The sequence below is a fragment of the Hemicordylus capensis genome, chromosome 2 (genome assembly GCF_027244095.1).
Source record: "Hemicordylus capensis ecotype Gifberg chromosome 2, rHemCap1.1.pri, whole genome shotgun sequence".
Lineage (NCBI taxonomy): Eukaryota > Metazoa > Chordata > Lepidosauria > Squamata > Cordylidae > Hemicordylus > Hemicordylus capensis.
Genome location: NC_069658.1, coordinates 155,512,563 through 155,527,995, shown reverse-complemented (window position 1 = coordinate 155,527,995; position 15,433 = coordinate 155,512,563). Strand labels below are relative to the sequence as shown.

Below are 15,433 nucleotides of genomic sequence, written 5' to 3'. Positions count from 1 at the left end.
TGGCATTAGGGACTGGTGCTTCATGTGGGAGTAAAGGAGGCTAGAGCAGAACTGGTGTCAGGTACAGAGTGGGCGCAGCAGCAGCTGCCGCTGCTCTGAATGAGCACTTCCTGCTGTTTTTGAAAATCCAAGGGAGGAGGCACAAGGGAGAGTGTGAATCGAGAGGGCATGCAGCAGGGCTGGACACACTGTGCTGTGGCCTGAGTAGGGAGTTACTGAGAGCCAAGAATAAAGCAGGTTGTGCTGTTGCAAGAAGCCCTGGCTAAGAGATGGATTCTAGGAGAGGGTTAAAAAAAACCCCAAAAACCCACAAGTATAACAAGGCCAAAGAGGTTTCAGTGTCCTTAGGCTCCAGCTTTTCATGTCCATCCTGATTGTGGCTGGGTAAAGGCCTTGAGTCTGGCAATTCCGTGCTATTGTTTTTTTTAATGTGCTACCTTCAGAGAACACTCTCTAGTCCCCATATCAATTTACCTGCTATGAAACCCCCCAAGTGTACAGAGGGTTCTTCACTGCATTTGGGTGGGCACCCCTCCCCGTTCAGGCCACTAGAAGGTCTCCAGTTACAGGTAAGCAACCTGTTGTTCTAGGGCATGTTGTAGGGAAGACACTCAGTCCTTCTGCAGGGCACGAGCCATACCTGCTGGGCATCACTGTAACCCTGCATCGATGGAGAGTGTGCTCAAGAACGTACCCAACACTTCCTTGAGTTTGCAAGAGAAGGCTGATCAAAGCAGGGAAACTCTTTTAGCTAAGCTTTCTTTCTGGTCTTCTAATTGAAGAGCTCCTGATATGTTTCCAAGAGACCCTGGAGCTCCTCTCATGAAAATCACTGCTCTCGAACCTCCTGAGAAAATCAGCCTTCAAGAAGCATTCTTGCTAAGCAGCCGACTTCTGAGTCGCCACAGACCTGACCAGTTGACAACACATTCTGAGGAGCTAGAGGGTAATCTTGAGGGCATCTTGTCTTCTGTGGGACTGGAACCTGCGTCTTGCTATTCGTAGAGAAAATTGATGTTAGAACCCATGGGTTGTCTTTATTTCTCCTATGAATGTGAAAGTCCACAGCTGTCCTTCATCGTCTGAGGTAGACTCACAAACTTTCAGACCAGGTTCAGATGTGGGCCCAGTACTGGCACAACTGCAGTCGTGATGATCAGTGAGGTTTTCCTAGGTTTAGACCAGGGTTTCGTAACCTTGGGCCCCCAAACGTTGATGGACTACAACTCCCATCATCCCCAGTCATGTCCATTGTGGCTGGGGATGATAGGAGTTGTAGTCCATCAACATCTGGGGGGCCAAGGTTACGAAACCCTGATTTAGACAACTCAGCTGCTACCCGTGTGTTAGTGAAGCCCAACAGGCCTTACTTTTCTTCCTTCCTCTCTTCCTGTAGAGTCCATGATCCTCCTGGGCTCAGTGGAACGGTCAGAGCTCCAGGCCCTTCTGCTTAGACACCTCAGCCCAGAGCGACGTTTGCGCCTCACCAAGGAGATGCAGCAGAAGCTGGCTGAGTCCTCTTACGATGGGCACAGCAAATGGAAGCACGAATCTTTTGCTTTCGTAGATGAGGATGAAGATGAAGAGGAGAAGCCCCCGGTAGGGAGGGAGAGGAGTTGAAGTGGGATGGGTAACAGAAGAAAGAAAGAAAGAAAGAAAGAAAGAAAGAAAGAAAGAAAGAAAGAAAGAAAGAAAGAAAGAAAGAAAGAGGAGCTAGTATGGCCTAGTGGTTAAGAAGATGAGATGTAGGCCTGGGAGTCCTTGCTTCAAATCTCACCTCAGCTGCACACGCACTGAGTGGTCTAATCTAAGCCTCGGCCTTAGTACCCTCCATCATGTGCATTGTGTGGATAATAATAATACTGGTGTAGTGTACCAAGTTCATGTAGACATTACTGGATCTCTGTGTAGATGTGCACTTAGGTAATTTTGTAGCCTGGACCTAAAGGCCTTTGGTCCCTGGGGGGGGGGGTGTCCATGGGGGTTCCCCCTCCCCCTGCTGGCCTCCTTGCCTCTCAAACAGGCCCGTTCGGCTGGTTCTTCGGCCTGTTCGGGCCTTCCTTCTCCGGCATGGTGGCCATTTTGGAGGTCTCCGCATCTGCACAATTGACCTCTGCGTGGCCTGGCATGACCCAGGCCATGCAGAGGCCAATTATGCAGGCACGGTGGCCTCCAAAATGGCCAGTGCACCGGAGGGGGAAGGCCCAGAAAGGCCAAAGAGCCAGCCGAACGGGCCTGTTTGGGAGGCAAGGAGGCTGGCAGGGGGAGGGGGAACCCACGTGGATCCCCACCACCACCTAAATCAAGTCCCCAGGTGGAGGTAGGTTCTATCAATCAATCAATCAATCAATCAATCAATCAATCAATCAATCAATCAATCTGCTTACCCCCTGAATGGCTGGGGGGAGGGGGAGTTCAGTCCAGGGTCGGACTGAACAGGGGGTGTTTTGGTTTGACCCTGAACAGTCGAATTGAACAGGTTTGATGTCAAACATGTTCGACATCGAACCTGTTTGCACATCACTAACCCATGCTTCACACATGTCGCAGATTTAGTAATCTCCACATGAGATTACTATATAGAGACATAGGCGCTCTTACCCCTGAACTTCGGGATGAAGTCCAAGGCCTCCACACCCCCACACGCCAGCAGGGGGAGAGGAACCCCTGTGGACACCACCCCCCACCTATATCAAGTCCCCTGGAGGGCGTAAGCTCTAAAAAAATTTTTTAACAAAAAATTCACAATCCCCCCCCCGGACTGAACCAAACCTGGGGTTGGGGGGGTTCAAGGGGGTGCTGGACTGAACTGGCCTGGTCTGATCCGGGTACGTTTCGGACTCGAACCTAACCGGGCAGCCGGTTTCGTGCACACCCCTAGCATGGATTAGGAAAAGCAGTTTGTAAGTACTAAGTGTTGAAATAAATTCTCTTTTGTTTTGTTGAAGCTGCCCCAGCAGCCTGCTTCAGTTGCTAGTCACCCAGAAGAACCGAACGGCCCAGTGACTACTCACAAGCCACTGCCAGAGACACCAACACCTCAGGAAACACAAGGTACCATGACTGAAGTGTCTTGGGGTGTGATGTCCCAACCAGCACTTGGAAGGGGTGGCATCCAGACAGGCTGGAGGTCTGGGACCTAGCCTTTTATATAAATTATACACTGATATCACTCGGCGTGATCATGGCTGCCAGAATCAAAGGTTGCCAACAGAGTGTGAACAGATTGTGTGTATGTTCAGTGGCAAATCATGCTTTGATTCTGTCAGTGTGTGAAAAGGCCCTGAAAGTGGCAGCTTACCAGCATGGTCGCTCACCAACATGATTTCCCCTGTTACTCAGACACAAATGTTCAACAGTCATGTTGCCAACTACCTCCTTTCCTAACGGAGATCTTATGAAAGCTTCATCCAGGAACCTCATGCCCACCTTTAATGCATCCCTGGGTCTCCTGAATCTCCTTTCACTTCACATGCTTTCCATGTAGCAGGGGTGGAGCCACCATGGTGCACCCAGGTTCAAAGAACCCGGGCCGCCATACCCATGGAGCTGCCCCCACAGCCAAAGCTACGCCGCTTGCATCCGGTGTCGGGCGCAGGTGGTGTGGTCAGGTGTGGTCAGGTGCAGGGGGTGTGTTCCGTTCATGAAGCACCTCAGCTAGCACTGGGTTTCCATCCTGCCTGAGAGCGGGTCTCTCTGCCTTTCCAGCAAGGCTGGAAACAAAGCACTGGCTGAAACACCTCTCTAATGGGGCCACTCAGCCCCGTCCACAAGGCACTTCAACCAGAGCTGGGTTCCCAGACTGGCTGGGAGTGCCACTTTCTGCCTTTCCAGGCAGAGAGAGGCACCCCCAAACAGTTTAGAAGCCCAGCACTGGCTGCAGTGGCTCGCAGACAGGGCCAAGTGGCCCTGTTTCTGTGTCGGACTACGTCCCCTGTGCCTGACATCAGATGCATTCCTATGCCGCTGCCATGCAGTAAACCATTTCATTCAGTAAACCCCTGGCAGCTCAACACTCAGGACTGGTTCACATGTGAACAGTTCTCACCTGATGAGTACAGCATCAAGTCGTGACTGCATGTGTGAAGGAGCAAGCATCACAGTCAGAACTTCTCAACGCAAACACAGTAAGGTTATTCACACCACCAGCAGGGGTAGTAAGGTTGTTAACACAACCAGTAAGGTTGTTCACATGACCAGCCCTACAGGGGTAGGACAGGGCAACCCTGGGTAAGGCCAGTCGTGAGATATGTGAAGATTGCTCCAGATCCCACTTCTCCTTCCCTGGGTAGCCTGCTTTTTAACCTGGGCTTAAAGTGAAGTAGGAGGACAAGCACATGCCTCCTACCTTGCTTCCCAGTCAAGTGGGTGCTTGCGCTGCCAGCAGTGATTTTGATCATAGAGGCAGGGGAAGGAGTGGCCAAGCATCATGGAACCTTCCCAATGCACCTCAATGTTCTATAAGAGGAGAGCTGGTCTTGTGGTAGCAAGTATGACTTGTCTCCTTAGCTAAGCAGAATCCACCCTGGTTGCATATGAATGGGAGACTAGAGGTCTGAGCACTGCAAGATCTTCCCTGTCAGGGGATGAAGCTGCTCTGGGAAGAGCAGAAGGTTCCAAGTTCCCTCTCTGGCTTCTCCAAGATAGGGCTGAGAGAGATTCCTGCCTGCAACCTTGGAGAAGCCGCTGCCAGTCTGTGAAGACAATACTGAATTAGATAGACCAATGGTCTGACTCAGTATATGGCACCTTCCTATGTTCCTATGTGGTGCATTGTGAGATATCTGGTGGCCTGGCTCCCCCCACCCCCGACCCTGGGGGGGAGCTGATCACTGACCATCTCCCTGCTGTGCTGCTCATGTAGGCATGGAAGCAGTGAAGCCCTGGCCGGGCTTTTGGTCATCTGGGGGAAGAGAGGTAGGCTCCTGCCTCCCCCCCACCCCCCAGAAAATCTCCTTGTGGACATATGAACGACCTTAATGAGTTTCAACGGAGACACACATTCAGCTCCTGGCAACGAAGTGTTGAGTAATCAAGTGGCTTAAAAAAAATCTGGCTAAGTTCACACATAAGTGGACCAACTTTTATATTGTCACGTCGTAAGGAATATCTGCCAGTATTGTCCGCTATGGCCTGTCCTGCTTTTGCTCCCTCAGAAATCAAAGCCGATTGGCTGAACTCTCTCTACTTAGCATTCAGTAGCTGTGCAGCTCTTTTCTCCTCTGTTCTTCCTTCCCCTTAGGTCGGAGATTCTGGCGTTTGAGGAGATTGATGCGGCAGCTCCTGTGCCTTTACCACTCTTCGCCTCGGCCAGAGGCTGCTGAGCAGGTGAGGAACCAGGAAGGCCCAGCAATTTTTCAAAAAAGTGGGCTGATAATTTAAGATGCCAGTAATAGTATTTATGGAACTGAAACTAGAAAAGAGTATAAGGGAATGGAGCAGTCTTCAGAATGGAAAACGGAGTGCTCCAGGAGTGCATGTCCTCATGGCCACTGTGCAGAAACCCATAAACTGAAATAGGGTGACAAATAGGCAGAGACACACACTCCCAGCCAGGCTGGAAACCCAGTGTGAACTGAAGAACCTCGCGAACAGGGCTGCTCTGCTTCCGTTTCCACATATGACCATGTTCCCTGTGCCTAACACCAGACGCAGGGGCTGTGGCTTTGGATGTGGGGTGGATCCATGGGCATGGCAGCCTGGGTTATATAGGCCACAAACGTTATTCCATTCTTCATTAGAGTCTTGTCACCACAAAAATAGGGTAGCATTTGATGTGGCTAGAACCTCTGGACTGTCAGGTATGTAAGTGGAACTGTGTGTCTTCTGTCCTTTAAAAATGCATATCAAAATTCTGCAACACAAGCAGCCCTACACGCTACACGGGTAGGAGTTGCTCACTACCCCCCCCGCCCCTGCTGGTAGCCCAAGTTTTCTACCTGGGCTTATACCGAGGTAGAAGGGCACCATTCTATCCCATTCCCCAGTCATATGAATGCACAGGCTTCCTGCAGCCCGAGCGTCCATAGAACCAATTGGCTAGAGCAAGGATTCTCAGCATTGGGTCCCCAGATGTTATTGGACTTCAACTCCCATAATCCCCAACCAAAGGCCGCTGGGGCTGGGGGTTATGGGAGTTCAAGTCCAATAACATCTGGGGACCCAACATTGAGAATCCCTGGGCTAGAGCATCCAGCAGCAGGGAAACTCCCACAATGTGCAGTGCATTGTGGTATTTCCGGTGGCCGGGCTTCATTTCTCTGGCAGCGTGGCTCATGTGGGCACGTGAGTGGCACAGCTGAAGACACCACAAGGATCATCTGTGGGGAAGGTAGGTGTGACCTTGCCTCCCCCCACCACCCGTCCATCCCTGCCCTGGGTTTTAAGGTCATGTGATTGACCATAACATGACCTTTTAATTTGACTGGAGTATTTGAATAATATTTCTCATCATGTCAGCCAGTATTTCTTCTGCCCTGAGGATCTGATGTGGAATTAAGGCTTGATCTTTGTTGTGATCTTGAGATCCATTTTCTGTTCCCCTCAGGAGTCAACAGAGATTGAAGACCCAATGAAAGCAGAGGAGGTAGGTTTGGAAGTTGGGGGGTACAGGAGGGGGAGAGAGAGCTGGTGAGGTTGTCGACCCCAATCAATTATGAGATTTCTGGAGAATTCAATCTTTTGTTTTTGCGACAAAACTCATAAGATTGTCAGTTATCAGCTAATAAAATATTGGGGCCCTTTTAATGGTAAATATTTTAATCTACATTAGGCTCTGCTGTTCAGGCTGTTTGCCATGAGTGTCTGAAACCGTTTCCTTTTGTTTCTTAAGTGGAAACTTGTCCATGTTTCCAGAGAAGCATTTCAGATATTGCAGAAACTCTTCTGCAATAGGATGGCCCATGACAGTTTTGAACTGAAGTAGAAGATCCAACTCCCCCTGCCCATTACCATACAATGAACACAAAAATATATATAAGAACTGTTAAAGTTCTGCCCGTCTATGACACCCCAAATCCCTTGCTCTGCCTCATGATAGGGGTTGCCCCTATTTACCTCATGATAGTACCATGACAACAAATATTCTTGACTAATATATGATAGTTTCTTCCTTATTATGGCTTGTGCCATTTCCCAAAGAAGGGTTTTATCCCTTCTGTGCCACAAGAAATGATGATACTGCTGTGGAAAACTCTCCCCACATTTTCCTTTGGAATGTTGTTGTTGACATAGCACCATCAGTGTTCATGGTGCTTTACAAAGCAATGAGCTTGCAATCTTAACATTCAGCAAAGGGGGAGGCTACAGATGCTAAGGGCCAGAGGCTAAGGGGCAGAGGCTATAGATGGCGAGGACCAGTTTAACATCCGACCTCTAGGATATATTGTTGCAATTCATTGTAAGCCTGCTGGAGACGATTTGATTGAAAGATGGGGTTATCAATGCAGAGAGAAAGGAGGTCAATGGAGAAAAAGGTAGAGGGGAGGAATATGCATGCAGTTCAGTTACACATTCTTGAAACTAAGCCTTTCAGTGTGGGAAACTAAGCAGTTAAGCTAAAGACTTCACAGAAAAGGTGGGCTTTGAAGAGGATTGGAAGGGAAAGGCGTGGCATCACATAAATGTTTGGGGGAGATATACCAGGCATAAGAGGCAGCAAGAGAAAAAGGAAAGAGTTGGGGCGCTTGTATTGGAAGAAAAGGGAGTAAGGGGCATGTAATCTCTGTTGGATAGTGCTCCAGGTGGGGCACCACTGACAGGATACTAGAATGCGTATGCTTGGAAGGAGAAGCATGCATGCTCCATGAGTCAAAGGTGGCAGCAGAAGTCTGGGAAGGTTGGAGTGCAAACTGTGCATAAACCCTTCTTTCCTGTGTCAGATAGAAGCTTGGGAACAGGAGCAACTGGAGGAAGAGGTGTGCTTTGACAGCTGCCGTATAGACCCCTCTCCCTTTCAGCTGGTGGAGGGGACATCCTTGCACAAGGTGAGTATCTGCACTGTCCCCTTCCAATTCTCTCCATGGTCCTTTGACAATGACCACTGCTTTACCTGAATCCAAGACTAGGTTGTTCCCAAATTCTTTGATGTTAGAAACGAGGGGGTTGCCTAAAATTCAGAGTACTCTTGCTTTGGGGCCAGTACAGATATAATCTGGATTTAATCTGGATTTTTTACAGGGTCATCTTAAATTCAGAGCTCCCTTCTATTTGGGTAAATGCAGGTATATAGTCACCAAATCAAGATTCGCTGAGATACATCTTGGCTTGTTTCTTTTTCACATTTGTGAGAGACCTACAGCCAAAGACTGACTTCTCAACCCCACCATTCTTATGATTTCCACCCCGCCCCATCCCATTGTGCACCTCTCATTTTGACTCTCTTGCTACCTCATTTCTCCTGTTTTCCAAGTCTACGTTCTCTCTGCTTCCCCAGAGTGCACAACCTCTCCTGACCATTAGCGATGCCTGCATAACTCCTGACCCACCAAGATGAATGCAGCACTTCAGCCTCATATTTTGGGTCTGCCAGATGCTTGACAGTTTACTGAACTCCTGGTAGGCTGTGTTCCCAAGCTCTGCAGCCTCCTCTAAGCCCTGTGTGAGGTCTTTCTCCAGTCCCTGGCTGTCTCTCCATCTCCCCTCAGCACCAGTTCTTCCTTCTGTCATCAGCATGGATCTTCCTTCCACCTGCCACTTCTTCTCTGTATTTCACAGCTTTGCAGAGAAGACATGGCAGCTGGGGCTTCAAAATTCATGGTGACCACAGAGCATGTATTTATCGCCTTACTGAGTACAAGCACTTGTGAAGGAGAAAAATAATTTTTAATGCAAAAAGAGAGTAAGTTCCACCATTTGCAACTGATTCACTTAATATCTTCTGATTAGGGCTCCTTGTGCAAATCCTGTTTTCCAAGCTTATAAGGAAGAATTTCTATAATCAAACGATTATCACAAAATCTCTCTTAGCATAGAGTGGTGTCTCTTCAGAAAAGCTCTTGTGACTCTGTGACAAGCTCATTTCTGTGCAGAGGTTAACCACGGAAGGAGGCAGCCCGCTTGTGCCTGACAGCTGCTGTTAAAAGGGTTACAGAGAACACGTCTGTAGGAGGACAGATGCAGAAATTGTTGTGGGGGGTCATGCTGAGTAGGTTATTATTCTTACTGCTAGTCTAAGTATAATTCTAGGTGATACAGGTCACAGTTGACATGCTTTTTTCTATTTACTGATATATCAAATTCAGCACAATTTGGGACAAGAGTGGAAATGTTTAGTTGGTTCATTGATTCAACATCTTTTGATTTATCCAGTGAAAGGGATAATAGCTTCTTTGGGGAAAAAATACTAGTAGTAGTTCCCTCTTCTGTCTCACTGGGGTGGGGGAGGGGGGAAGGCCTCTTCTAAGATGGTGCCTGTTGAAACATTCTCCTACTAATTGGGCAGAGGCACCTTTTAAGGTGGTGGTTTCTTTATATTGAATGGGGTGTGGTGTGTGTGTGTCTTCCAGTATAATTAGTTCCTGATCAATGCAGTATTGCAGCCCTCCCAATAGCTGTTGCAGTCTCCCCCTTGTGTTGCTTTTTAGATTGTGACTAAGCAGGCCCATCCTTAGGGCCAGCTGTGCTGGGACAGGCCCTGTAGGGGAGCAGCATGCCCTGCAAAAATTGACCTTCCTCCCCTCTCCCAGCTCAGCCAACCAGCAGAGTTGTAGCCTGCAGGAGCTGTACTCAGGCTAGCCTGCTGCTGTCCAAAGGCTCCCTGCACAAGAGGAGAGGCTGCTACAGCTCCCTTTCCCTGGACGACTTTCAGCTGTTCAGCGGGGCTGCTAAGGGTTTCTCTGCTGGAGCAGGCCTCCCTGAAGGCCTCCCAGTTTCCTGAAGCTCTCCCCAGTCCCTGAAACTCTCCAGCCAGGAGGCAGAGTGGCTGGCACTGGCTGCCCACCTGAGCACTGTGCACACCCTCTGCCCGCCCTGCCCTGTGCTGAGAGCTTGTGCCTTCCGCCTCCTTCTCAGAGCCAGCAAGGGAAGGTATGGGATTTCCCTTTTTTCATAATTCCCCACCCCCTTGTATATTTATGGAATGGCTTCCTATAGGGCTTTGGTATTGGGCTCAGATATAGGGCAGGGTGGGAGGGCTCTGAATATTGAAATTGAAATGGATTGGACAAATGGCTTGTTTTTAATAATTTTTTGATTTTTTTCTAAAAATATATTTTAAAAAGTCCTACACGTGGCTTTTTTCATGGCAGAAAATTACAAAAACTTCTGGAACTGAAACCCCCCCCCCCCGCCACCGCCTAGACCCTCATTCCACCCCTATGTGGAGGAATCTGCCCTTTGCCTTCATAAAAAAGGGTAAAAGCACCCCAGCTTTTGCCCCACCCTTTAGATCACCTGGTATGACTGGGCATAGGGCTTTGATATTGAGCAAAGATGTAGGGCAGAGTGGGAGGGCTCTGAATATTGAAACTGAAATGGGTTGGTCAGTCCATTGATTTTTAATATTTTTCCCTACTGCAGTAAAGCTGCCAAAAAGAGTTCTCTCTCTCCATAGAGTACTTCGCAACTAGTGAAAGAAGGGCTAACTGTAAACAGCTGAATAAACCTTATTTATTTATTTTTGTACATGTTCTATGCACAAGTTGGTTTGCAATCCAGAATGTCTGAGTGAGAACTGTGAAGCAAGGGGCATGTGTTGTGCTTTTAACATTCCCCCCTTACAAGTGCACTGTTATGTCCAAGCTGGTTGGACATGTCCAAAAACCTCACTCACATACTATTTACACAGTCTGTCATCAGTCAGTATGATTTTGTAATCATATGAAGTGTTAAGGAGGCCCCGTACATGCTGATTCAACCCCCAGCCCCGCAACCCCCTAGGGACAGCCCTGTGGCTGTGTCCCTTCGAGGGTTCTCATTCCTTTTGCTGTGCAGACCGCTTTGTGAACTTGTTTTTGGGAAAGCAGTCAAAATGCCTTTTCCTTCCAAACAATTGTTTCCCTATGCAAAATTATGAACTGTAATCAGTCACCTAATCAAACTAATATGATCAGTCATATCAATAATCAACAGTGCAGTCTTATGTGTGCTTTCTCAAACACAGGAGGACTTACACCTAGGTAAGCATGGATAGGATTGAAGATTTATTTTATCAGGTGACAATCCTTTTCATGACCCTGCCAAGCCATTTGCAGCTAACCAGCCTCCTGATTTTGCTGTCAGGCTGTAGTGTAACTGCAAAAACAGGAGGATGTCAACCTCTTGGCAGGCCAACACATGGCAGATGGGCTGGTGTCCACTTGGTGTCCCACAGGTTCTGCAGGCCTGGTCAAAATGTATGCCACTAACAAAAGGTAACCTATGACTCATTGTCTACAATAGTATTATTTACCATGCATTGTTGCAGTGATCTTCACTATTTTTCAAGCAGGGGTAATTTGACAAAAAAGACCTTCAGTGTGAGAGCCATTTCCCACCACCACACGGACCTCTGCATAGTGCTGTGCTTTCCCTAGTGCCAGGGGGCCCTTTAAGAGAAATGGAGCCCTGTAGAGCCCCAGCACCATCTTGGAGAGTGTGCACAGAGTGCTGGGAAGTGTAGTTCTTCCTAGGGCTTTCCCCATAACATTCTATGGGGAAAGTGCTGGGATGGACTACACTTCCAAGCACTCTGTGTCCAAGATGGCAGTAGGTCACGAGAGGGCTCCATTTCCTTTAAAGGAACCCCATCAGCTCTGGGCAAAGCACAGCAATGTGTGGTGAGAACAGCTGCCACTATGTGGTGCCAGGTAGGTCTATGCAGAGTATTGGGCTAATAAACAATTAGTCAGGGACCCACACTTAGGACGGATGAGAGCCATCAGTGGCTCCCAGGCCTTTCATTGAAGAACACTGCTTTATTGTGTTACTTAATATCAGTTGATTTACTGCAACCTTTTCTCAGTACCAGAAAAACATGACTCTCTGTTTATTGGGTAGATGGGATCCCTGCCTCTAACTATACAGGCCACTGGGGTTCTGGGTTTCCTCTTGTTCAAATGCAGCAAATTCTACCAAACATATGGATTCAGATTCTCCATGAATCGGAAATTATCAGTCTGTTCTTTTGTTGCACTGGTGGAAAATGTCTTCTCTTTCCCCACACAGACACATACCTTGTTCTCCCTGCTGGGACTCACGCATGCCTATGTAACCAGTATGGGGAAGCTAAGAGGTGTGATTGCACTGGAAGAGGTAAATGAATGATTGTGCCACTGTATTTCCTTGATCAGATTCAGATAGTCAAGACTTTATTCTTTATCAGTGAGTTTTATGGCCTGCTGAATCTTGCCTAAAGGGGTACAAGTTACAATTTTCACTCACTGGGGTTGGAGATGGACAATAATGAGATAATAGAATCGAAAGAGGTATGATTGAAGTATTGTTGCACATTGTGTATGCACATGTGTCTTTTGCTCCACTGCCATTTCTGGTCAAGGAAAGGCAAAAGCAGAATGAGTGTATATACCATGAGCAATGATATTTCTTTCAGTGCCTCCTTTCACCCTCTGGGGGGCGGGGGGATATCCGCTATCTATCTCCAGCATAATCAGATATAAAGCCTGATTAGAGTGGTTTCCCCCAACCTTCCCTTCCATACTAGAGCAATTATAGGGTAGGTTGTTGACCAGGGGCATAACCACACTACAAACTTGTATATGGCTCCATCTAAAGAATTCTGGGATGTGTAGTGTAATGAGGGTGATTTCCTCACCCACTCACAGCATAGAGTTCCCAGGTCCCTGGCTGGGATGAAGACATCACAAACCATTTTAGTATTTCTGTAGTCTGTGGAGCAGGGGCGTAGCTAGTGGAGAGTGGGCCTGTTTTCACCCCTCTCCCTGGCAGCCCCTCAGTGTGAGGGAGATAATGAAGCAAATAGGGAGGGGTGGAGCTGGGGGGCCCTCAGGAGTGGAGGGTCCCGGGCTCTTTGAACTCATCCACTCAATTATAGCTACACCCCTGCTGTGGAGTGAGTTTTCTATAGAGAGAAACCATAAACTGATATCTTGTATTCTTTGTGTGGCTACTTATGATACTTTGGCCCCAAAGGGACCCTTCTAGCCAGATTTTTCCCTCAGAGGAGGCAACATTTAGGTAACTAGAAGCAGAATGAATGTCGAGCTGGGATCTTTCTAGACTTGTGATTGTTTATTTGGGGGTGCATCCAATCAACGCCCCTATTAACTCTCTCTCTCTCTCTCTCTCTCTCTCTCTCAAACCTTTAGCTCCAGAAAGCAATTGAGGGCTCCACAAGCTCTGGTGTCCACCTCCGTCCTCCCCTTGCAAGTTTCCGTGACACTACTCAGATTTCAAGCAACAAAGAGCATGCCAAATGGGCCTCACAGGGGTGGAGCAAACGGAACAGTGTTGTGGCACCTGAGGAAACTACGGTGGACTTGGGGACAGAGAACTCAGTGGCCCCCAGCTCTGGCTGCCCACATCCATCTTCCTCTCCTGAGGAAGGGAAAGGGATACGATCTGCATCAGTTGCCGATATGGAACTTGAGGAAATGGAGCTTTCTGGCCCAGCTGCTGAGAACATCTCAGACATCCTCAAGGACCTCAACCTGCGCTCCACAGACCAGGATGAGGATGAGGATGAGGATGATGTGCCACTATAACTGTATAGAGAAGGGGCCCATCCACCCCTTCATTAAACTGCTTCTGCTACACTTGTGCTTCAAGGAGAGGTCTGTGGCCTGCCTCTGTGGTACGAACAGATGGTAATGCAAGTTGGAGAGCCTTGGCTGAGTGCCCTGGCTCTTTCTTCTACCACCACAAATGGTGGAGCGCATGGGAGGCAAATGGGCTAAAGGAACTTTGGATTATATTCTCTGATCTCTTCTCAGTTGAGGAGGATTGTGGTGTGTGTGTGTGTGTGTGTGTGTGTGTGTGTGTGTGTGTGTGTGTGTGTGTGTGTGTGGTATTCCCTAGGCCTTGTCACCTGTGTGGAGATGTTTATGGCAAACTGTGTCATAATTTCCCTTCAGAAGAACCCGCCGCCGGTCTCCTGCTCCAGCAGCATATCATGATGACCATCACTATTTTTCTCACCCTTTTTGAAGCAAAACCAATCTGAAGATGAAGGATTTAATCCAGGCTCAGTCCAGTTGCAGAGATAATCCAGCCCAATTTGTGAACATGTTCAGAAAGAGAAAACAATTGCTTTCGTATAGAAAGTTTGCAGTGTCCTCCTCTTCCCTTCAGCATAGTTCCTTCATGTTCCAAGTGTGAAATTGTCACACACACACAGACACACACACACACATTGCTTCATACAGCTCACGAACAACTCACATCTCAAAGTTCCAGCCTTAAGCAATATGTTCCTCCTGCTGCCACCTTCCAGGTCTACCCTTAACGTGCCAGAATCCAACAATCTCCAGCTATATTTTGAAAACTTTCACTAGTGCGTGGTGTTAGGGATGAGAGGGAAGGGATGTGGTTACAAAAACTAGAAGCACAGCTTATTTTTTATTAGGGTGGTATCACTGCCCCACCCACTGGGGAAAAAATAATGCAGTGGCAATTGCTCAATCCATATCACTTGATCTGTATATTTTTCTAGGACTTTTGAGGAATGAAAAATGATCCAAGAGAAAGCTCCTGTGCCATGATCCAGTATAGTGTGCATAACAACCAAAAATGTGTGCCCAGAGCCCTTTCTAGATGCTGGACTCCTGCTGATCAACTCTTTCGTGGGGAAAGGAGCCAGGAAGGAGGAATGAATCTATTCCACCAAACAGGCTGGCCTCTTCCTGCACTATAGAAGGAGACAGTGTACACAGTGTATCGTTTCATGTGTGTTGACCCATCCAGCAAGGGAAACTCATGAAAAAGCGTGCTCTTGCACACATAATGTCCCTAACTGAATCAATGTGGTGCTGTTTGTTAAAAAAAAACGATGGACAAAATGGTAAAACCAGAATGGAGATTTCCAAGGTCACCCAATCATTGGTGAGGCAGGAGTTTGAGTAAGGCTGAATATATATGTTGCCTAGGTCTTTAGACTGTCTTGTTTTTATGGCTTTCTAAGCACATTTGGAAATGTTTGCATAACAATTGTCTTAATATAAGAAATCTGGGAAGAAATGGGTGTGGTGGAAACTATGTAGCACCAGGGAAAACAAAGAAGAGCTGCTGCTCAGTTTCAATAACACATTTACTCTACAGGAGTACTTAGGCTTTATAGCAGCTTAATGACCATGACTTCCTCCAAAGAATTCTGAGAATTGTGGTTTGGTCAAAGGTGTTGAGAAATCTGGTAGGGATACCTACCGCCCGCTTACAATACTACACTTCCCAGGAATGAGGAAATGATTGTTTATCCAATTTAAATTTGTAGTGTAGATCATTAGATATGTCCCATACAGAATCCAAAACACAGAAAGCT

General features: G+C 47.7%; 1 protein-coding gene across 6 annotated transcripts in view; it reads left to right on the top strand.

Annotated features, from left to right (window-relative positions):
- Nucleotides 1-15,132, top strand: part of CLCN1 (chloride voltage-gated channel 1) — a 114,626-nt gene extending 99,494 nt beyond the window's left edge. For all 6 annotated transcript variants that reach the window (XM_053300582.1, XM_053300579.1, XM_053300580.1 and 3 more), the window contains 7 exons: nucleotides 1,397-1,599; nucleotides 2,949-3,054; nucleotides 5,243-5,328; nucleotides 6,548-6,586; nucleotides 7,881-7,985; nucleotides 12,145-12,231; nucleotides 13,266-15,132. In XM_053300582.1, coding sequence (XP_053156557.1) covers nucleotides 1,397-1,599; nucleotides 2,949-3,054; nucleotides 5,243-5,328; nucleotides 6,548-6,586; nucleotides 7,881-7,985; nucleotides 12,145-12,231; nucleotides 13,266-13,661 — 1,022 coding nt within the window. In that variant the 3' untranslated portion in view covers nucleotides 13,662-15,132. The remainder of the gene's footprint in view (nucleotides 1-1,396; nucleotides 1,600-2,948; nucleotides 3,055-5,242; nucleotides 5,329-6,547; nucleotides 6,587-7,880; nucleotides 7,986-12,144; nucleotides 12,232-13,265) is intronic.
- Nucleotides 15,133-15,433: the final 301 nt, after the last annotated feature.